The 24,267-nt window shown below is 45.4% G+C and overlaps 1 protein-coding gene across 1 annotated transcript in view; it reads left to right on the top strand.

The window, feature by feature from the left end:
• SLC2A9 (solute carrier family 2 member 9) overlaps positions 1-20,858 on the top strand; it is a 469,231-nt gene extending 448,373 nt beyond the window's left edge. Inside the window, exon 13 of the mRNA XM_040335426.1 lies at positions 20,256-20,858. Within this exon, the coding sequence (XP_040191360.1) occupies positions 20,256-20,528 (273 nt within the window). The 3' untranslated portion in view covers positions 20,529-20,858. The remainder of the gene's footprint in view (positions 1-20,255) is intronic.
• Positions 20,859-24,267: the final 3,409 nt, after the last annotated feature.

Here is a 24,267-nt window from a genome sequence, read left to right as displayed (position 1 = left end):
AGTCAGACGGAATTTTTTAATCGCATATTCCGACCGTGTGTGGGCCTCATCTGACTTTTTTCGTCTGAGTTTAGAAATAGAACATTTTTTTTATTTTTTTTCGATGGAAAAAATTCCTATCGGAATTTCCTATCGTCTGCATGGAACTCCGACAGAGAAAAAAACATGCATGCTCAGAATCAAGTCGACGCATGCTCGGAAGCATTGAACTTTTTCTCGGCTCGTCGTAGTGTTTTTACGTCACCGTGTTTTGGACGGTCGGAATTTGGTCTGACAGTGTATATTAGGGTTGTCCTGATACCGATACTAGTATCGGTATCGGGACCGATACCAAGCATTTGCCCGAAAGAAAAGATAACCGCTCAAAAGAACCAGAGAGCCAGTCTCCTAAAATCCGCACCAAGGGTGCAGGCGATGCAATCAGGATGCAAACTCGAAGAAAAAAGGCTGGAACAGCCGCACTCCAAAAAAGTTCCTTTTTAATAAAAATTGGTCACAAAATTACATGCCACGGCCAAAAGAATCAGAACAAAATCTGACGCGTTTCGCACTGTATCTCAGTGCTTATTCAGCTATGAAGCCTCTAAACACAACTGCCTAGAAACGACTAGAAACGACCCCTGAGTACATGTACTGATAAGATAACATAGAGGAGAGTTCAGGAGCAGTTGAAAAAAACGTCCGCTTAGCAGCAGCCGTGTACATGAGACCTAAAGCTCATTAGAACTCTTTAACTGCTTGCCGACCAGCCGCCGCAGTTTTAAGGCGGCAGGTCGGCTCTGCTGGGCGAGATCACGTAGATCTACATCATCTCTCCCAGCAGTCAATAGGGGCGCCGGGCACCCGCAATCGCTCGTTGCAGAGTGAGAACCGGGAGCTGTGTGTGTACAATGTATGAACAGCGATCAGTCATTTCCCCTAGTGAGTCCACCCCCCCTACAGTTAGAACACACCCAGGGAACATACTTAACCCCTTCCCTGCCCCCTAGTGTTAACCCCTTCCCTGACATTTTTATAGTAATCAATGCATTTTTATAGCACTGATCGCTATAAAAATGCCAATGTCCCCAAAAATGTGTCAAAAGTGTCTGAAGTGTCCGACATAATACCGAAAATACCCGAAGTGACACTCGAGTGTTTACAGCGCCTGCGCAGTCAGCTCTACACGGCAGGCGCAGGCGCCGTAAACACCCGAGTGTCACCTCGGGTATTTTCAGAAGGCGTGACGCGCTTTAGCAGCCCGTCAATCAAATCCGCTTGGCTTAGGAACGCCTATTCCCCGCTAAAATCCCCGCTCGGAGCCGGATATCAACGGCTGATAAAACGATAAGTACAAAAAAAAAAAAAAAGCATACTGCAGATGTCAGCAGTATACTGGATCTAATGGCAGAAAGTTGATTTTTGGGTGAACCTCCGCTTTAAATGTCCTTATTTCTTCTGAGAATTCCTCACTTCCTGTTCTTCTGTCTGTAACTCCACACAGTAATGTGAGGCTTTCTCCCTGGTGTGGAGTGTCGTGCTCGCCCCCTCCCTTGGACTACAGGAGAGTCAGGACGCCCACTAACACACAGCTCCTTTCTCTATCTGCAACGTAGAAAAATAGAGGGCCAGATTCACAGAAGAGATACGACGGCGTATCTCCTGATACGCCGTCGTATCTCTGTGTTCCGGCCGTCCTAACTATGCGACTGATTCATAGAATCAGTTACGCATAGATAGCCATAAGATCCGACAGGTGTAATTGACTTACACTGTCGGATCTTAAGGATGCAATTCTATGCCGGCCGCTAGGTGGCGAGGCCATTGCGGTCAGCGTAGAATATGCAAATGACTAGTTACGGCGATCCACGAAGATCCGCGCGTTTGTCGCAATCCCGTACGTCGTCGCTAGTCATTTTTACCCGTCGCAAAGTTACACCTGCTTTAACATGGCTTATCTTTAGATCAGCCATGTTAAAGTATGGTCGTCGTTCCCGTGTCAAATTTCGAATTTTTGTTTTCTTTGCGTAAGACGTCCGGGAATACGAAACGCCGTAACGCACGTCGCATATAAAAAAAACGTCGGGGCACCGTAATTTCGCACAATGCACGTTGGGAAATTTGAACACGGAGCATGTGCAGAACGTTCGGCGCGGGAACGCGCCTAATTTAAATGGTGCCCGCCCCATTTTAATTAGTTAATTGGAATTACGTTACACCGCCGCAAGTTTACAGGTAAGAGCTTTGTGAATCAGGCACTTACGCTGTAAACCTGCGGCGGTGTAACGTAAATGGTATACGTTACGCTGCCGCAGCGTAACGTATTTCTCTCTGAATCTGGCCCAGAGAACCTGATCTCAATCTTTTGTTGGCGGAAATTCCGATGGAGCATACACATGGTCGGAATTTCCAACCAAAAGCTCACATCAGACTTTTCTTGTGAGAATTTCCGATCGTGTGTACGCGACATAACATAGTTTATTTCTGATTGCCTACTTTGTGTTACTACACTTTACACTTTGGCTGGCCATACATAATACATTATTTTTGTACAATTTTCCTTTGGATTTAACAGCTTCGTCAAACCTAAACACTTTCAATCGGTATGCAATCAGGCAATCAGGCAGACCCTTGCACTTTATAGCTGAAGGTAAATCTGAAGGAAATTGAACAAACAAAATGTAATTTATGGCCAAAATTATACATTTCCCAGCATGGGGGCCATGCATGTATTGGCTGCTTTAGTGGAAGAACCCGTACAGTAAACTGTATATCTCCGTTATATGATAATGAAATGGCTACAATCCGAATGTTTGTAGGATTTGTCATTGTTCCGAGAGTACACTTTGCGCCCTGGGCAATAAACATTTATGTCCTTCCATAACCTCCTAGTAACACTTGTGACCCTGTGTGCAAGAGCAATTTATTTGATATTTGTGTATTGCATAGAATTGTTTCAAAGATTCCTGGAGGCGCTGTCATGTTAATTATTGTCTCAAGACACTGTGCTAATGACCTCTGTTATTATTTAATCTAATGTTTGCCATTCTCTCTGCCAAATGTATTTTACACCAGTACAATTGTTAGCAGGCAGGTGATGGGGTCAAATAGTTTTTCTTTTTAATATCAATTTGTTCTATATTTTTGGAGTAGAAAGAGAAGGGACGGTGGCATTACAAAGATATGAGTCTTAAATGGTTGTTTTATATAGAGATAGATAGATAGATTTGCGATTCGGCACTGCGTCGCTTTAACTGACAATTACGCAACGTGGCTCCCAAACAAAATTTACGTCCTTTTTTAACCACAAATATTTTTTGCGCTATAAACAAAAATATATATTACTTTTTGCTATTATAAATATCCCCCAAAAATACATAAAAAAACGTTTTTTTTTTTCCTCAGTTTAGGCCGATACATATTCTTCTACTTATTTTTTGTAACAAAAAAAATCGCAATAACCTTTTATTGATTGGTTTGCGCAAAAGTTATAGCGTCTACAAAATAGGGGGTAGTTTTATGGCATTTTTATTAATGTTTTTTTTTTTACTAGTAATGGCGGCGATCTGTGATTTTTTTTCCGGTACTGTGACATTAGGGCGGACACATCGGACACTTTTGACACATTTTTGGGACCATTGGCATTTTTATAGCGATCAGTGCTATAAAAATGCACTGATTACTGTAAAACTGTCACTGGAAGGGAAGGGGTTAATACTAGGGGGCGATCAAGGGGTAATTATGTTCCCTCATTGTGTTCTAACTGTAGGGGGGTGGGACTGACTAGGGGAAATGACAGATCGCTGTTCATTAGATATGTCCATTCCCGTTCGTACGAATGTTATTTTCGTACGAAAATGCACCAAAATATGAAAACGACGGGATTACGAATGAGCCGCATAACGAACAACCGCAAATACGAACAAACGATCCGACGAAAATAGGACAAAATGAAAACGGCAAAAGAACGAAAATTACATCTATAACAAAAGATTTGCATTCAGTATTTTGTTTGAATCCTTTTTCTGTTCGTATTTTCAGTCGTATGTTCATATGACATCTATAACAAAATATTTGCATTCTGTATTTTGAATTCCTTTTTTCTGTTCGTATTTTGGATTCAAAATACAGAATGCAAATCTTTTATTATAGATGTCATTTTCGTTTTTTGAATGGGCAGTGAGTGTAGTTAGTAAAGCAGCTTCTCTTTTGTGCTGAGTAGTACAGTAAAGCCAAATAAACTTTTCTGTGGATTTTCATCTGAAGGGAGATCAGTTGGCCAGACTTTTGAACCCAAAAATGGTTTTCTGATGGAGTTTAAAAACTAACGAATTTTCTGAGAACGAATGGAAAACGATCGTTTTTATGTTTGTTGTTAAAAAAGTCTGACCAAGTGTATGGGGCTTAACAATAGTTAATATGGATGAGCCAGGTGTTGAAAGTGCCGCGAATCCCGCAATATATTTACGAAAGTAAAAAATGACGAAAATCCTTTTTCTGTTCGTATTTTCAGTCGCATGCCCACATGACATCCACAACAAATTGTTATAGATGTCATATGAACATACGACCGAAAATACGAACAGAAAAAGGAATTCAAAATACAGAATGCAAATCATTGACGAAAATTCACGAAAATGATTGTCTAACAAGTAACGAACATGAATTAAACAGAATAACGAACCATCCCGCATGTACGAAAATAAAACGGTAACGAAAATACGAAACGATCGGAATACGAAAAAATCTCGTCGTACGAAAAACGAACGGGAACGAACAGGAAAACGGGCGTCTTACGAAAAACGAACGGAAACGAACCTACGGAACGATACGAAACGGAACAAAAAAAAAAAGATTTTTTTTTCTGTGCACAGGTCTACTGTTCATACATTGTATGAACAGACGATCCGTAATTTCTCCCCCTGAAAGAACCGTGTGTGAACACAGCTCCCGATTCTCGCTCTGTCACGAGCTTTCGCAGGTGCCCGGCGGTGATCGCGACCGCCAGGCACTCGCATCAGCACCAGGGGCGAGCAGGGGGCGCAATGCAAAATCACGTTATATTACGTGATTTTGCGCAGCCGAGCTGACCTGCCGCCGTAAAACTACGATAGGCGGTCGGCAAGCGGTTAAGGTTTTCTCTTTGATGTATTTTTTTATCTACAGATAGTAAATAAAAAACTCTTCTCAAAACCCCTGACCCTTCTCAAAACAGATGATTACCCTATGTACCTCGTTTTAGAGGTCTGTGCATTGCAATAAGTAAAAAAAAAAAAAATACTAGGAACTGGTATACTGTATATATTTATTGCACTAAAAATAGATATATTGAATTGAATTTAACTGACATGCAGTATATGTTCATTAAACCTGCCAGAAGTACCCCACAGGGTACACTCACCACTGTTGGAGAAATGTTGGTTTAGTGGTCACAGTAAAATCCAGTGAGATTTCTAATAGATTTCTGCTTTTAAGATTTTGAGGTTCCTTTACGAAAGGCAAATAGGCTGTTCGCTTTGCCTTAAAGTGGTTGTAAACCTCAGACATGAAATATGAAGAAAGCATATCCCTCTATAGTGTGCACTTTTCCTCACTCCAGAGCACTAAGGGCCTGATTTACTATGCTCTGTGCGCTGCGCTGGTTCATGCCTTAATTAGTGCGCCGGGTGGAGGCTTAATTGGGCGCATGAACCAGCGTAGCAGCCGGCGCATTGAAAGTAATATGTAAAGCCGCGCCGAACTCCCTATAGAAGTCTATGGGAGAAATCAAAAGTGTTCATTTTAAAGGCTAATCTGCTAGTTTTGTCCTAAAAAGTGTTTGGGGACCTCAGTCCTGCCCCAGGGGACATGTATCAATGTTTTTTTAATTTTTTAAAACGGCCGTTTTTTCGGGAGCAGTGAAATTAATAATTCTTAAAGTGAAACAATAAAAGTGAAATATTCCTTTAAATTTCGTACCTAGGGGGGGTGTAATGTCAGCATGTGAAATAGCGCATTTTTCCCGCACTTAGAACTGCCCCTGCACAAAATGACATTCAGAAGGAAAAAAGTCATTTAAAAATTCACACGCGGCTATAATGAATTGTCGGCTCTGACAATTCTAAAGGGATTCATTCATAAAACAAACAAAAAATGTGTAGGGGTTCCCCCAAATTAAATTACCAGGCCCTTCAGGTCTGGAATGGATATTAAGGGGAACCCCGCCGTAAAAACCAAAAAAAAAAAGACGTGCGGTTCCCGGCAAATATCCATTCCAGGCCCTTCAGGTCTGGTGTGGATTTTAAGGGGAACTCCACCCCAAATTGAAATAAAAAATGGTGTGGAGTCCCCCTAAAAATCCACACCAGACCCTTATCCGAGCACGTTGACCTGGCCGGCCGCAGAAAAGAGGGGGGGACAGAGTGTGGCCCCCCCCTCTCCTGAACCGCACCAGGCCACATGCCCTCAACATGGGAAGGATGTCCCCATGTTGATGGGGACAAGGGCCTCATCCCCACAACCCTTGCCCGGTGGTTGTGGGGGTCTGCGGGCGGGGGGCTTATCAGAATCTGGAAGACCCCTTTAACAAAGGGGACCCCCAGATCCTGGCCCCCCCCTATGTGAAATGGTAATGGGGTACATTGTACCTCTACCATTTCACCCCAAAAAAAATGTCAAAGTGTTAAAAATGACAGTAGCCGGTTTTTGACAAATCTTTTAATAAAATCTTCTTTTCTTCTTTCCTTCGGGTTTCTTCCGCTGCTTCTTTCTTGGGTCTTCTCGTCCACATCTTGCCCGACGTCTTCTTCTATCTTCTCCGTCCGTCCTTCAGCCTTCTGGTCCCGCATCTTGCCCGTTGTCTTCTCCTGTCTTCTTCTCTGTCCGTCCGCCAGCCTCCTCGTCCGCATCTTGTGTCTTCTCCGGTCTTCTTCTCGGTCCGCCAGCCTTCTCGTCCACATCTTTTTCTTCCCCGGACTCAGCGTTTGAATTTGATTTGGCCGCCGTGTTGCGCTCCTGGGACCCGCCCCCCCTCTGACGCCACAAGTAAACTCCGTAGAAGGTCATGTGCGTCAGAGGGGGGTGGGGTCACAAGGCGTCACACAGCGGGGAATTTCAATTTCAAGCACGCCGCCCGGAGAAGAAGTTCCCGCCGTGTCACACTCATGTGACCCCGCCCCCCTCTGACGCACATATGCCACACGCGGACTTTCATATGATTTTACCTGTGGCGTCAGAGGGGGGCGGGTCCCAGGAGCGGGAACACGGCGGCCAAATCAAATTCAAACGCTGAGTCCGGGGAAGAAAAAGATGTGGACGAGAAGGCTGGCGGACCGAGAAGAAGACCGGAGAAGACACAAGATGCGGATGAGGAGGCTGGCGGACAGACGGACAAGAAGACAGGAGAAGACAACGGGCAAGATGCGGGACCAGAAGGCTGAAGGACGGACGGAGAAGATAGAAGAAGACGTCGGGCAAGATGTGGACGAGAAGACCCAAGAAAGAAGCAGCGGAAGAAACCCGAAGGAAAGAAGAAAAGAAGATTTTATTAAAAGATTTGTCAAAAACCGGCTACTGTCATTTTTAACACTTTGACATTTTTTTGGGGGTGAAATGGTAGAGGTACAATGTACCCCATTACCATTTCACATAGGGGGGGGGGCAGGATCTGGGGGTCCCCTTTGTTAAAGGGGTCTTCCAGATTCTGATAAGCCCCCCGCCGGCAGACCCCCACAACCACCGGGCAAGGGTTGTGGGGATGAGGCCCTTGTCCCCATCAACATGGGGACATCCTCCCCATGTTGAGGGCATGTGGCCTGGTGCGGTTCAGGAGAGGGGGGGGGGCGCACTCTGTCCCCCCCTCTTTTCTGCGGCCGGCCAGGTCAACGTGCTCGGATAAGGGTCTGGTGTGGATTTTTAGGGGGACTCCACGCCATTTTTTTTTCAATTTGGGGTGGAGTTCCCCTTAAAATCCACACCAGACCTGAAGGGTCTGGTATGGATATTTGGGGGGACCCCACGCCATTTTTTGGGGGGGTTTTTACGGCGGGGTTCCCCTTAATATCCATTCCAGACCTGAAGGGCCTGGTAATTTAATTTGGAGGGACCCCCATTTTTTTTTTTTTTTTTTATTATTTTTAATGAGCAATGACTGTATTCTTTATAGCCATGAGTACTTTAAACTTCCTTTTTTTTGTTTCACTTCAGAAATTACATCTTGTACAGGGACAGTTCTAAGCACGGGAAACATGCGTGTACCCCCCCTCCCCCCCTGTATGAAATTTAAAGGAATATTTCACTTTTATTATTTCACTTTAACCACTTCCATACCGCGCCTATTCTGGCACTTCTCTCCTTCATGTAAAAATTATATTTTGTTCCTGGGAAATTAATCAGGACCCCCAAACATTATATATAATTTTTTAGCAGACACCCTAGGGAATAAAGTTAGCGGTCATTTTTTATTTGATTTCCAACGGTATTTGCGCAATAATTTTTCTAACGCCTTTTTTTTTGGCCCAAAAAAAAAACACGGTTCATGAATTTAAAAAAAAATAAACAGTAAAGTTAGCCCAATTTTTGTGGATAATGTTAAAGATGATGTTACACCGAGTAAATAGATACCTAACTTGTCACGCTTTAATATTGTACACACTCATGGAATGGCGCCAAACTTCGGGACATAAAAATATCCATAGGCGATGCTTGTTTTTTTTTTTTACAGGTGACCAGTTCAGAGTTACAGAGGAGGTCTAGGGCTAGAATTATTGCTCTCGCTCTAACGCACTCGTCAATACCTCACATGTGTGGTTTGAATGGTGTTTACATATGTGGGCGGGACTTACATGCATATTCGCTTCTGAGTGCGAGCTTCTAGGGACAGGGGCGTTATTTTTTTTATTTTTTTTACCTCATATTTTTCTTCTTGCACTTTTTTGACACTTTTTTTGATTTTGGATCACTTTTCTTCCTATTACAAGGAATGTAAACATCCTTTGTAATAGGACTAGTGTGTGACAGGTCCTCTTTATGGAGAGAGGCGGGGTCAATAAGGCTGGAAAGCATGGTATTGAAAAAAAAAAAAAAAAGATCTCATGTTTTCAGCTGCATTCATGTTCGTTCAGCACAGTGGTGTAGTGTATAGCACTTTGACCTAGCAGCAAAAGGGTCGCTGGTTCGAATCCAGTCCGTGACACCATCTGCATGGAGTTTGCATGTTCTCCCTGTGCCTGCGTGGGTTTCCTCCCACAATATAAAAACACGCTGTAAATCGGATCCGGTCTAAATAAGCCCTAATATGCAGTAGTATATTTAGGTTTTGTTCTGCCCTAGGCCTGACTACATATCTGCACCTCCTAATAGAAAAATGACCCACCCCTTCCTGTCAAGGTCACACCCTGTTTTTGTATGACCCGCCCAGGAATTTTCAGGGGACCCACACACTAGTTCTGGGGGGGCACTGGATTCCCTTAACCACTTCCATACCAGGCACTTACGCACCTTCCCGCCCAAGCCAATTTTCAGCTTTCAGCACTGTCGCACTTTGAATGGCAATTGCGCGGTCATACAACACTGTACCCAAACAAAATTGGCGTCCTTTTTCCCCCACAAATAGAGCTTTCTCTTGTTGTTATTTGATCACCTCTGCGATTTTTTTTTTGCGCAACAACTAAAAAAAGACTGCAAATTTTGAAACAAAAAAACGTTTTTATTTTTTTAGGTTAATTTTTTTGTAAATAAGTTTTTCTCTTTCAATTACGGGCACTGATGGGCACCGATGAGATGGCACTGATGGACATCGATGAGGTAGTACTGACGGGCACAGATGAGGTGGCATTGATTGGCGGCGCTGGTATGCGGCACTGATGGGCACTCATAGGCGGCACTGATGGGCACTCATGGGCGGCACAGATGGGCGGCACTTATGGGTGGCACTGATGGATACTTATGGGTGGCACAGGTGGGCACTGATAGGTGGGCACTGTGCATGGATGGGCACTGTGGGGTGGCACTGATGGACACTGTGGGGTGGCACTGATGGACACTGTGGGGTGGCACTGATTTTCCCAGGTTGCCAGTCAGTGCCCATTTGTGGGCACTGATTGGCATCTTTTTTCTTTTTTTTTAATGCTTTTTTTTCCATATTATTATTTTTTTGCCCACCCTGGTGGTCCAGGGTGGGCATCCCTGGTGGTCCAGTGTGGTGATCCGAGGGGGGGCTGCGCTGATAAACAATCAGCGCGAACGCCCCCTGTCAGGAGAGCCGCCGATCGGCTCTCCTATACTGTCAGACGCGAGTGAGGAAGAGCCATCGATGGCTCTTCCTGTTTACATCGTGATCAGCCGTGATTGGACACGGCTGATCACGTGGTAAAGAGTCTCCGTCTCCGTGAGAGACTCTTTACCGAGATCGGAGATGCAGGGTGTCAGACTGACACCCCGCATCACCGATCGCCGCGCTGCGTGCCCCCACAGGCGCGCGCGGCATGAAATCCTGCAGGACGTCCTGTCAGGATTGTGTAACCACTTCCCGGACGTAAATCGGCCATAGGCTGGGCGGGAAGTGGTTAATTTGCATAGTTTTTCTCTCACTTCCTGTTTGGCTATGGGGCAGGAAGTGAAGGCAAGTCTCCCCAATTGGACACAGATAATACAAAATAAACTGACAGGGCCTATAACCCTCCCTCACTCTATCCAAAATTAAAGAAAATAAAACTTGTTGATTATAGTTCTTGTCAGGGGCGGACTGACCATTGAGTCACTCGGGCACTGCCCGAGGGCCCCATGCCACTAGGGGGCCCCATCCGGGTTGCCAGGCTCAGTAAAACCAGGGACAGTATGTAAAAATCTGTGTTTTTTTTAGATCTGTCCCTGATATGTCCGAAAATGACATGCTTTTAATGTGAATATCCCAAGATTTTAGCTGCCCGCCTCTGCACTACCTCCTGGCGTGGTGGCCATCTGTAAGCCAGAGGGGCCCCATAATCTTCTATTGCCCGGGGGCCCCATGAGTTGTCAGTCCGCCCCTGGTTCTAGCTTAAGCACAAATTTCATAGAGTTTTATTGAGAGCCCTAAGAAAATATAACCATGCCAATAGGCCAGGATACAGCGTTGCTAATATGTAGGAATGTGTGTGTGTTAGAGCACCCCACCCAATGTTAACTAAAAAATTATTAATTTGCAAATAAGTATTATCTGCTCATTTTTTTGGGGATGTCTGCACCCCTGATAGTGACAACATTTGTGAGGTGTCTTCACCCTTTCTAATTCATTCACTTCCTGTCACATAGCCAAACAGGAAGTGAGGGTAAAACCTTACTAATATCTTTTCTTGGGGACACAGAGATCAATCTAAATAGTTTCCCATTATGTAAATTGCACTCTAGCATTTTGCTGTGTACACCCCAAATTATTAGGGATCTTGGACTTTGGGGTCCATTTACTAAAGGCAAATCCACTTTGCACTACAAGTGCAAAGCAAGGAAGAAAGAAAACAAAACAACTTTGCTTCTACAGGATTGGATGTTAAAACCATCAGTGCTTCCTCTCTGATTTTCAGCAACTATGCTTGTACTGCAGCGTGGCTTTGCCTTTACTAAACCCCAAACTAAATAATCATTTGGGGCAGGGATCCTCAAACTACGGCCCTCCAGCTGTTGTAGAACTACACATCCCATGAGGCCTTGTAATGCACTGACATTCACAGACATGACTAGGCATGATGGGAATCGTAGTTCCTGAACAACTGGAGGGCCGTAGTTTGAAGACCCATGATTTGGGGTGTACACAGCAGTGCTGGAGTGCAATTTGCTTAATGGGGACACTAGTTAGATTGACCTGTGTCCCCAAGAAATGACACTGGTAGGGTTTTAACCTCACTTCCTGTTCAGCTGTGTGACAGGAAGTGAAGCCAATTTTAAGAAAAGGGACACAAAGCTCAACCCAAAAATAAAAACACAAAGCAGGGGTTCTAACACTCACTTGGCTTCCCTCAAACACCCACAATTTGAATAGGATTGCCTTGCGCTAGATTTAAGCACAGTGCTGTAAATCAGCACGTCAAGCCTGTCCACCAATAGCAAACCCCCCCCCCCCCCACACAGGCCATGTTTGCAGGTTTTCCTTCATCTTGCACATGTGCTTTAAAAGACAGTCTGGACAGCAATTCTTGATAAGAGAAATCCACAAAACATGTCCTGTCGGGGGTACTTGAGGGCTGAGGACCACTGCAGAAAAAAGAAAATACTTACCAGTTTTGTCTTTAAAGTCATGGAGAATAAACATGGCAAACATTTCATGATTACACACCAGGAAAGAAGCTTAGACAAAAATCACACATAATTTGTTAGGCCCAAACCGATTTCAGCTGCAGCTGTCAACATATGTAGCATGAAAAAGTAACAAAAGACAAACTTAACAATTTTAAAGTAATTTGTATTGGTCAACAAAACAAGGAAAGCAAAAAAAGACAAACAAACAAACACAAACAAAAATACATTTCAAAATTCAAAATAACCATAGCTTTAACATCTTCACACATTTTTCATAAAATAAGGCCACAAAATACATCAAAGTGAACATCATTTAAAAATAAACCAAAACCATTGGCAAAACAAAACCCATGCAACAAACCACATTTGTGTTTAGCAACAGCATTTCTGCCAGCCTGCCCCTTCTGAGGGCAGCTGAGGACTGATCGATCCCTGCTTTTTATAACAGTGCTAGTAATGAAGCAATTGAAATCACATGAACAAATTGCAGTCTCTAGTTTGGGTGAGCTTGTAATTGGGCACACCTGCAATTAACCCAAACCACGCTCTATGAGCATCCAAGTGTTTTTCACCTTTTAAAAAGAAAGGATAATTTTTTTCTAAGTGTTTGAGCATGCTCAGTTCATCACACATGTAGGAACCAAGCTGCAATGGAATGAGAGCTTTTTTTTTTTTTTTTTCCCTGATCTGATGCTTTCCAGCCTGAAGGGGAGGTGTTAAAGACAGAAGTAAACACGCACATTTAATAATCTATTTGTGGGAAAAAAAAGGTTGCCAATTTGCTTGAAATTCCCCATAGGCGACCTTTTTTTTTTCAGGTTACCAGTTTATAGTTACAAAGAAGGTCTAGTGCTAAAAGTCTTGCTCTCGCTCTAACGCACGCGTCAATACCTCACATGTGTGGTTTGAACGATGTTTATATATGTGGGCGGGACTTGCGTAAGTCCCGCCCACATATGTAAACACCGTTCAAACCACACATGTGAGGTAGTGACGCGTGCGTTAGAGCGAGAGTAATACTTTTAGCACTAGACTTTCTCTGTAGCTATAAACTGGTAACCTGAGAAAAAAAAAAAAAAGGTCGCCTATGGGGATTTTTTTAAGTAATGAATTTTGGCCCCATTTCAGGCGTGTTTTCAATAGTAAAGCGTGACATGTAAGGTATCTATTTACTCGGTGTAACATCATCTTTCACATTATCACCAAAAATTGGGCTAACTTTAGTGTTTTGTGAATTTTTCGAGCTATAACCAAAAATAGAGCGACAATTTAAAAAACCAAAAAGAGTAATTTTGACTTTTTGCTATAATAAATATCCCCTAAAATATATATTCAAAAAAATAAATAAATCCCTCAGTTTAGGCCGATACATATTCTACATCTTTTTGGTTCCCAAAAACTCGCAATTATCGTTTATTGATTGGTTTTGGCAAAAGTCTCCAAAATATGGCATTTTTGTTGTATTTTTTATTTAACAAGTTATTGCGGCGATCATCGATTTTTATCGGTACTGCGACATTATGGCGGACACATCGGACACTTTTTTGGAACCATTGGCATTTTTCTAGCGATCAGTGCTGTAAAAATGCATTGCTTACTCTAAAAATGCCACTGGCAGGGAAGGGGTTAAGACTAGGTGCGAGGGAGGGGTTAAATATGTTCCCTGGGTGTGTTCTAACTGAAGGGGGGGGGACTGACATGGGTAAATGACAGATCGCTGTTCATGAAGGGGAACTCCAGACCAAAAAAAAAAAAAAATGTGGGTTCCCCTTCAGGTGCATACCAGGCTCTTAGGCTTGGTCTGGAACATAAGGGGTTAAACCCGCGCCGAAAACCAGCGTGGGGTTCCCCCCAAGATCCAAACCAAGCCCTCATCCCAGGCACGCAGTCTGGCCGGACAGGAATGGGGGCGGGGACGAGCGAGCGCCCCCCCCTCCTGAGCCATACCGGACCGCATGCCCTCAACATGGGGGAGTGTGTGCTGTGGGGGAGGGGGGCACTGCCCCCCCCCCACCCCAAAGCACTTTTGTCCCCATGTCGATAGGGACAAGAGCCTCTTCCCGACAACCCTGGCCGTTGGTTGTCGGGGTATGCGGGCGGGGGGCTTATCAGAATCTGAGAGGCCCCTTTAATAAGGTGGCCCCCAGATTCCGGCCCCCCACCCTATGTGAAGGAGTATGGGGGTACATCGTACCCCTACCCATTCACCTGGGGGAAAAAATGTAAAGAAATAAAACACCACACATGAATAAATCAATTTATTAGTCTGCCGGGGGTCTTCTGCCGGGGCCCCCCACCACCACCCCATTAGGCCCCGGGCTTCGCCGTCTTTCACCGGGACCCCCTTCACCAGTGAGGCTCCTGCCTTTGGGGGAGGGTCCCGGGCTTCTACGACGGTTTCTGCGGGGGGGGTGCCCTGGCACCCCACCCCCGTCTTCAGCGACGTAATTCACCGGGACCCCCTTCACCAGTGAGGCTCCTGCCTTTGGGGGAGGGTCCCGGGCTTCTACGACGGCTTCTGCGGGGGGGTGCACTGGCACCCCACCCCCGTCTTCAGCGACGTAATTCACCGGGACCCCCTTCACCAGTGAGGCTCCTGCCTTTGGGGGAGGGTCCCGGGCTTGTACGGTGTCTTCCGCCGGGGGGCGACACCCGCGGGCTTCTGCGATGCCTTCCGCTTCTGCCTGTCTCCTCCGCGGAGCACAGGGCTTGTCTCCGCTGTCTTCTCCCTTCTCTTCCATTCGATGTTGACACGACGAGGTCCGGCGCTGGAATGCCGTCTGAGCAGCGGGCATGGACTTATATAGGGCAATGCCACCATGTGACCTCAACCCATGTGACATCACATTCCCATCATGCCCAGGGAATGTGATGTCACATGGGTTGAGGTCACATGGTGGCATTACCCTATATAAGTCCATGCCCGCCGCTGACACGGCATGTCAGCGCGGAACCTCGTCGTGTCAACATCCAATGGAAGAGAAGGTAGAGGACAGCGCAGACAAGCCCTGTGCTCCCGGAGGAGACAGGCAGAAGAAGGAAGAGAGAAGAAAGAAGACGGAAGAAAGCCCTGGCTCAGCGGGGGAGCCAGGCAGAAGAGGGAGCAGAGAAGACAGAAGAGAAAAGACCGGGGAGTTGGCGCACCCCCGGCAGAAGACCAGGAAGACCGTAACCCTGGCGGAAGGCACCGGAAAGACCGGGGGATAGGCGCCATCCCCCGGCAGAAGACCCCGAAGTCCGGATGCCCCCCCCTAATGTAAAAGAGCTTAAATGGGGTGGGGGCATCCGGCGGAAGGCTCCGGAGAGGACCGAGGGATGGCGCCCTCCCCCGGCAGAAATCACTGAAGCCCAGGGTCCCGGCGGAAGATCGGGAGAGAAGAAACCCCCCCTTGTAAGAGAGCTAAAGAAGAAAGGGGGGGCTCCGGAGCAGATTAATAAAATATTTTATTCTGTGTGGTGTTTTATTTTACTTTACATTTCCCCCATGTGAATGGGTAGAGGTACGATGTACCCCATACTCATTCACATAGGGTGGGGGGCCGGCATCTGGGGGCCCCCTTATTAAAGGGAGCTTGCAGATTCCGATTAGCCCCGCCCGCATACCCCGACAACCAATGGCAAGGGTTGTCGGGAAGAGGCTCTTGTCCCTATCGACATGGGGGCAAGAGTGCTGTGGGGTGGGGGGGGGCAGTGCCCCCCTCCCCCACAGCACACACTCCCCCATGTTGAGGGCATGCGGTCTGGTACGGCTCAGGAGGGGGGGGGGGCGCTCGCTCGTCCCCACCCCCATTCCTGTCCGGGCCAGACTGCGTGCTTGGGATGAGGGCTTGGTTTGGATCTGGGGGGGGACCCCCGCGCCGAATCGGCGCGGGTTTAACCCCTCACGTTCCGGACCAAGCCTAAGAGCCTAATGTAGCTCTGAAGGGGGACCCGCGCCGATTTCAAGTTTGAAATTTGGCGCGGAGTTCCCCTTCATGGCTGAAAACAGCTCGAAAATTCCCGTGCGCCGCGTCACGCAGCACATTCACGGGTACGCCGCTTGGTATTTACCAAGATTTTCACGGCGTACTGACAAGGCGCACGGGAAGCGCCGAAATTTCTCTCTGCGCATGCCCAGTATGCAAATGAACCTCCCGAGGTTCAGGCGCACTGTGCAAGCGTACAGGGATCTGTTTTCAAAAAACACTTTCCCTTTCAATTCGGCCCGCCAAACACATTCAAACACATGTCACTTCACTTCCCCTGCATCCCCCCACCTCCCCCCCTAATAAACTCCCGCCCGAACCCCCGATATTTACATTTCAATGTGCCGTGCGCCAGGTCTGTACTGGTGCACAATGCACCCTCTCCTGGGCGCACGGAGCACATTAGTAACTACTGAAATACACTGCACTAGCAGCGTATTTCTTTAGTAAATGGCAAAACGGCTGCTACTCCTGCTTTTACTCCATGAGTCATGGAGTAAAGGCTTGGTAAATCAGCCCCATAGTGTCATTTCTGTCCGCTACCTCATTCCTCTGCTATCAGCATGATTTACTTCTCATGAATTTTCCTGACACCAAGAGAAAAAAAGGTGACAGGGGAGGCTTTGGCCAATTATGGCTCAGGGGGTTTAGTGCACACCCCACACTATAAAAGGCCGCCTGCAGGTCGGCCTTGTGTAGTGTGTTGCGGTTGTTAAAAGAGAGAAGACAGAGAGAGAGAGTGTCATTTTTAGTAGGTAGATAGAGCAGGCAGGCAGGCTAGTCAGTTAAAGTTACAGTGTGTAGAGGATATATATGCATCCCAGGTGTTGTACATATATTTATACACTGTATAGTTTAGCTAGATCAGTTCTTCCTAATTTACTGGCAGGCAGGTGATTGTGCTAGCTGCAGTATTCTCACGTGGTGTGTACTGCCTGTGTCCCCTGCAGTGTCTGCAGTGTGCACCTAAAGCTACGTGGTGTGTGTACTGTCTGTGTCTGTGCTATTTTTCTCAATGATTTTCATCCATATTGCAGGGACCAGACATTACATTTAAGCCGCAAGCAACTTAAATTACTTTTTTCTTATAGTAATCTCATTTTGTGCAGGGACAGTTCTAAACACGTGTCACTTCACAGGCATACTATAGACACCCAGCAGGTACGATATTTAAAATAATTTTTTCATTTTTTTTTCACTTTAAGCATCATTAAAATCACTGCTCCAGAAAAAACGACCGTTTTTGAAAAACTTTTTTTCCATTGATACATGTTCCCTGGGGAGAGACCCGGGTTCTCAAGACATTTTAAGACAATAACTTGCATATTAGGCTTTAAAATTAGCACTTTTGAATTCGAACGTTCGAGTCCCATAGACGTCAATGGGGTTCTAAATGTTCGCGCGCACGGTCCGTCCGTTCGAAGGTTCTGGTGCGAATCGAACGGGGGGGGGGGGTGTTCGGCTCATCCCTATTCATTACAGTGCCCGACTCTGTTCCCTGCGAGCGTCGCAACGCACGGGGACGAAGCCTGGCGTCAAATTTAAAAAGTTTCACACAATACATACAGTACTCTGTAATCTTACAGATTACATTACTGTATCAAATAATTACACCTCCCCTTTGTCCCTAGTGCTTTGCCCAGTGCCCTGCATCCAGTTTTATATTATACTAGCTGAATACCCGGCGTTGCCCGGTCTTCCTATCTTAACCTTTTGGGGAGGAAAATCATAGTAATATAAATATACCCATCTTTTATATAAGGGTGTAGGTAAGGGTTAATGTAACTGTCATATATTTTTATTTGGCATATAAGTAATATGTGTACCAGGTATTATTGAAATATCTCCAGGCGTACAGAAGTTATGTGGGAACATACATTTCCCATTGATTTGCATGGGACTTTAAACAAAAACCCTGACCCTCACAAATGGGGGTAGTTAAGGGATAAATTAACTATCCTATAGTTTAAGTGGACATATAAGTAACATGTGACCAAGTGTTATCGAAATATCTACAGCCGTTTGGAAGTTATGAAGTAACATGTATTTCCCATAGAGTTAAATGGGACTTTAATGGAAAACCTTGACCATGGCAAATGGGGGTGGGTAAGGGTTAAACCACCTATCCTATGTTTGTTGCTGACATATAAGTAACATGTGTGCCAAGTTTCATGTTAATATCTTTAGCCGTTTGGACGTGATGCTGGAACATACATACATACATACACGCACTTGAGTTTTATATATATAGATATACTGTTCTCTCTGCCTGGAAACATGAGATTGTCTATAGCAACCAAAATATGTCCCTTTACGTCAAAAGTGGTTTTAGAGCAGCTATAAAACAGCGATAATAAATTAGAATCACTTGCAGAATTGATCGATGATGATTTGTGGGGAAATTCATCATAAAACACTGAAAGTAATGACAGCGACAATTCTGCAACTGAGCAAATTTCTGTGTTTTTGATTTGATTACATTACTGAATTAATGTTATGATTATTATATTATTATTTTGTTATAATTATTTATAGTTATCTATTATATTATAATTTATGATTTTGTGTTTCAAACTTTATCATACCCGAGATGTCTACTAGACTCTTGTTTGGATAGATTTAAGTGAGTTATTCCTAAGAATTGCAGGCCTACAATATAAAACGCCAAATTTTCATGCACAACAATTGTACCGCTTCCAGCATCAAAAATCTGACATAATCATACCGCCAGGCAGGTAATGACATCCCAGTCTTAGTCAGGGCCGTCTTTACCGCAGGGCAAAAGGGGAAGCTGCTGTGGGGCCCTAAGCAGCTACCAGCGGTTTGCGTGGAGGGAGACTGTCATGACATTGGGAAGCTCAGCGGCACATAGCTAGCGCTGCACACAGTGCCCAGCTGAGTAGGAGGTGCCTGGAAAGTTTTGACAGGTGGAAAGCAAAAACGGCAGTGTATGCGAGGAGAGCTGTCAGCACGAGTTAAAGAGTGGCTTGCCGACATGTGTAGCTCTGTTTTAGCGGAGGAATGGATGGCTGTCAGAAATCCTGATGTTGAGTTGAAACAGGAATGGATTGCCAGGAAGATCGGGTAAGGCTCTCACCCTCAATACACCCAGTGGCCAGATGGGGAAGGATCGAGGGGAGTCCCAATGCTCCAAAGTGTGGAATCCAAGCCCAAAGAGATCGCTCTCCGGTCCCGATGGTCAGGGAAGGAAGACAGAGCGAATCGGTCTGGAACGGAGTGACAGGAACAAGCGGGAAGCTTACTTCCGGGTCCGTGCAGACTGAAAAGCAGCGATAATCACAGGCAGACAAAGGGCGGTCAGAGGACCGCAAAACAATAGTAGAGACAAATGTAGGACTACATGTTTTGGGGAATCTCCCCTTCGTCAGGTCACATGACTATCGGGACTGGAGAGCGATCTCTTTGGGCTTGGATTCCACACTTTGGAGCATTGGGGCTCCCCTTGATTCCTCCCCATCTGGCCACTGGGTGTATTGAGAGGCAGTTTGCAGGCATTCAGGAGGAGATACTGACACCACCAGTGAAACTTGACATGTCTTGGGGGGGCCCCAAGAAAATGTTTGCCCAGGGCCCAATAAATATTAAAGACGGGCCTGGTCTTAGTCTGTAGGGTTCAATATTGAGTTGGCCCACCCTTTGCAGCTATAACAGCTTTAACTCTTGGGAAGTCTGTCCACAAGGTTTAGGAGTGTCTATGGCAGGGATCCTCAAACTACTGCCCTCCAGCTGTTGCAAAACTACACATCCCATGAGGCATTGCAAAACTCTGAGATTCACAGACATGACTAGGCATGATGGGAATTGTAGTTCCTGAACAGCTGGAGGGCCATAGTTTGAAGACCCGTGGTCTATGGGGATGTTTCCCTACGGACTAAGACTGGGATGCCATTAAAGTGTGTAAAGGCAGGTATCCCAATACTTTTGGTAATATAGTGTATGTGTATGGTGGCCCAACACAGGGCTACTATAAACCTATGTGAAATATATACATGATTTAGAATATTCCTTACTTACTGTATCTCGTATTTCTTGTCTCCATAGGACGGCTTGGACAATTACTGTTTTGTGGTCTTTGCTGCGATCAGCTTGTTTGGCGCCATCTACCTCTATTTCGTTTTACCTGAAACGAAAAACAAAACATTCAGTGAAATCGACCAAGCTTTTGCCAAAATGAATAAAACATCTTCAGTATTTAAAGAGTCCGATAAATATTCAAGTCCAGAAGAGACTGTTGAACAGACTGAGAATACTAAAGCTCACATAGATAATGCTGACCACAACAGTATGGAGATGGAATACATAAACCAGTTGTGAAGTATATTTGGGGAGTGTGGAGGCTTTCTACTCCGAATTACAACTCTCATCAATAGCCTACTGATTGGTGGCAGTGTATTGGCAGCTATGTACTGTCTTTTTTTATAATTACTACAAATTCATTATGCATTACTTATTATGATGTTTATAACCTGTGCCAAACCTTTTGTAAAGTGACATTAACCTTTTCACTGTAGGGTAAAATAACAGGGTCACTCAAGTCATCTACTACTAAGCACCAACCAGATACTCACCATATCTTCACTCCCTTGCTGCTCTGTTCATACTCAAATGCAAACTCTAACAGGATTGAAGGTTATGTAGTCATACACTCTAATAATATTCTCTCCTCGCAAAGGCCTCCTGCTCTATAGCTCCCTCGTCTCCAGGATTTCTCCAGAGTCTCTTCTGTCCTCTGGAACTCCCTACCCCTATCTATTCAGCTATCTCCTACTATGTCTGCTTTCATGCGATCCTTAACCACTTCAGCCCCAGAAGAATTTCCCCCCTTCCTGACCAAAGCACTTTTTGCAATACGGCACTGCGTCGATTTAACTGACAATTGCGACGTTGCACCCAAACAAAATTGATGTCCTTTTTTTCTTACAAATAGAGCTTTCTTTTGGTGGTATTTGATCACCTCTGTGATTTTTTTTTTTTTTTTGCGCTATAAATAAAATAAGAGCATACATTTTGAAAAAAAAGCAATATTTCTAACTTTTTGCTATAATAAATATCCCCCAAAAATATATATAAAAAAAAAAAAAAAATTTCCTCAGTTTAGGCCGATACGTATTCTTCTACATACTTTTTGTAAAAAAAAATCACAATAAGCGTACTGTATATTGATTGGTTTGCATAAAAGTTATTGCGTCTACAAAATAGGGGATAGACTTATGTCATTTTTATGAATATATATATTTTTTTACTAGTAATGGCGATCAGCGATTTTTATCGTGACTGACATTACGGCGGACACATCGGACACTTTGACACTATTTTGGGACCATTTTCATTTATACAGCGATCAGTGCTATAAAAATGCATTGATTACTGTGTAAATGACACTGGCAGGGAAGGGGTTAAACACTAGGGGGCGATCAAGGGGTTAAGTGTGTCCTAGGGAGTGATTCTAACTGTGGGGGGGATGGGCTACCACTGACATGACAGCGAAAACTGCTCACAATGCGCAGTAGATCCCTGTAATGCCATTAGGCAGAACAGAGAACTGCCTTCTTTAAATAGGCATCTCCCCAGTATGCCTCACGGTCTCATGATCGCAGGCCGCTGGCGAACATCAAGTTTGCAAATTTAAAGGGAGGTACCTGTACACCCATTTGCCTGCCTGTGCCATTGTGCTGAAGCATATATGTGTGATGACGGTCGGCAATTGGTTAAAAACACGTTAAAAATCTTTTTAGGAATACCCATACCTCCCAACTTTTCAGCATTGAACTGCGGGACATTGAAGTTGTTGAGGGGGGGAGAGGGGTGTGCTGCTGCGGGATGCCGAAGATATACATTCACAGGGCATTGAAGTTGCTGAGGGGGGGGGGGGGCATGCTGCCGTGGGATGCTGAAAATACATTCACAGGACATTCAGGTTGCTGAGCGGGGGGGGGGGGGGGTTTGCTGCCGCGGGATGCCGAAAATATACATTCACAGGACATTGAAGTTGTTGAGCGGGGGGGGGGGGGCGTGCTGCCGTGGGATGCCGGAAATACATTTACAGGACATTCAGGTTGCTGAGTAGGGGGGGTTGCTGCCGCGGGATGCTGGGGGGGGGGGCTTACTTCTCTTACCTCTTATTTCCTCCTCCCGTGCTCCGTGCTGCAGTTGAGGAGCGTGGGGAGCAGGGTGGGGGACCTCAGACCTCCTCTTCACCTCTTCTATGCAGGAAAATATCCTCTCTTGCGGGAATCAGTTGGCAATGCGGGAAAGTCCCGCACAATCTGTGCCAGTTGGGAGGTATGGGAATACCTATTCCTCCCTTACCTAATAATTGGAATTTTACTTTCTCCATCAGCTCATTCCCCCACAGTTATTACCTTTTGTATCATTTGATCCTATTCTATAGATTGTAAGCTCTCAGGAGCAGGGCCCTCCTACCCCTTTTGTATTGAATTGTATTGTAACTGTACTACCTCCCTTACTTTGTAAAGAGCTGTGCAAACTGTTGGCACTATACTATGTAAATCCTGTTTAAAAATAATAATAATAATAATAATTTATAAAAAATGCATCGAAATGCTTGGAAAAAAGCAACAATTAACACACAATAACACTGTCCTGTACTATCTAAGACATAATTTAAATGCAGCATTCTTGATTTTTCAAAAATGCTTCACAAATGATGTGAACAGCAAATCACTATCTACACAAGGCAACACAAGGCCACTTTTTCTCAAAACTAGTGTAGCGCCCCCTTGCTTTCAGCATGGGCACTACACTAAAGTTAGTGGGAATGGGAGAGTTACTTTGCTCCCATTCGTGGTTTGTCTAGATTTGGGACTTCTGTCATTCCAGGAATGTCCACTGGGTCAGTCTGTGGTCAAGGGGTGCAATGCCACCACTTGCCGGCAGTTGGCGCCAGAGGGGTTCTGGCAGAGCAAGTTTTCCCAGCAGCCAATTAGAGACGTTTTTCCTTCGTGGGGCATGCTGGGGGAGAGTATATCTGTGACAGGGGTCATGTGTTGAACAATCTTCACGGGGTCCCAATTCCGGGTGCGGTATCCACTTTCAGGGTACGCGCATCCATGGACCCTGCCAGCGTGGCCCACCTGGCCAAAGCAGCAAACTGCATCGAACCTCACCCTGAGGAAGAAGGGACCCCAGTGTTTCGCTGGGTTCCATGACCTGTTGAGAGAATCCCAGTCTGGGATCGGGCGCCCGGACTACTGACAGGTATTATCTTTATTCACCTAAGTCCTTTATTGAAATTGGCCTGTGGCAGAGGCCCTGGAGCCGGGTCTGTGAGAGAGACCTGTTCCTCCCAGCTAGTTCAGAGTGACGCTTCGGCTGCCAGGCCTATCATAGGGGTCTGTCCGGGGGCACTTTACCCACTCCAAGTAGAGTGGCGACGAGTTACAAAAGTTGGTACTATGCAGAGCAGTATTTGATATCCAGGCCTGATACCGCAATGTTCTCTTCTCTTTCCTTCATCAACCTTGACCTTCCCAATTCGTGTTGATGTTGGCCGTGTTTGGCCTGGACAATAAAGCATTGAAAACCCTTCTATTGGCTGTCTGGACCTTCGCTCTCTATCGCTGTTCTCACAACTACACCCCTAGACACCGCCAGGGTAACTTAGTAGGCCGATCCCAAAATCAACCAGCGGCTCCTTCGGGGGTGAGCGCTACACTAGTGATGATCAAACGGCCCGGATTTGAGTGACAATTTGTTTTGGAAAATGTGGCCTTAAATTACAGACTTGGGTCATGCATTCAATTTGTGCATGAGGTGTTACCAAAGGATATGTAGTCCCCACAAGCCTCAGTATAGCACAGTAAAGCACCTTTTAATACAATATCTCTCCCTACATAGGATTGGCAGGTCTTCCTTGCAGGTCCATCACACACTTATAATATAGCTGCTGAGAGCCCATCATTTTATAGGGAGGGGGGCCCATTCCTTCAAATTATTGGCGGTTACAACTTAACCACTTCAGCCCCGGAAGAATTTACCCCCTTTCTGACCGGGCCATTTTTTGCGATACGGCACTGCATCGCTTTAACTGACA

The sequence above is a fragment of the Rana temporaria genome, chromosome 1 (assembly GCF_905171775.1).
Source record: "Rana temporaria chromosome 1, aRanTem1.1, whole genome shotgun sequence".
NCBI classification, from domain to species: Eukaryota; Metazoa; Chordata; class Amphibia; order Anura; family Ranidae; genus Rana; species Rana temporaria.
The sequence above is the reverse complement of the archived record's forward strand: the minus strand, read 5'-3'. Positions and strand labels throughout refer to the sequence as shown.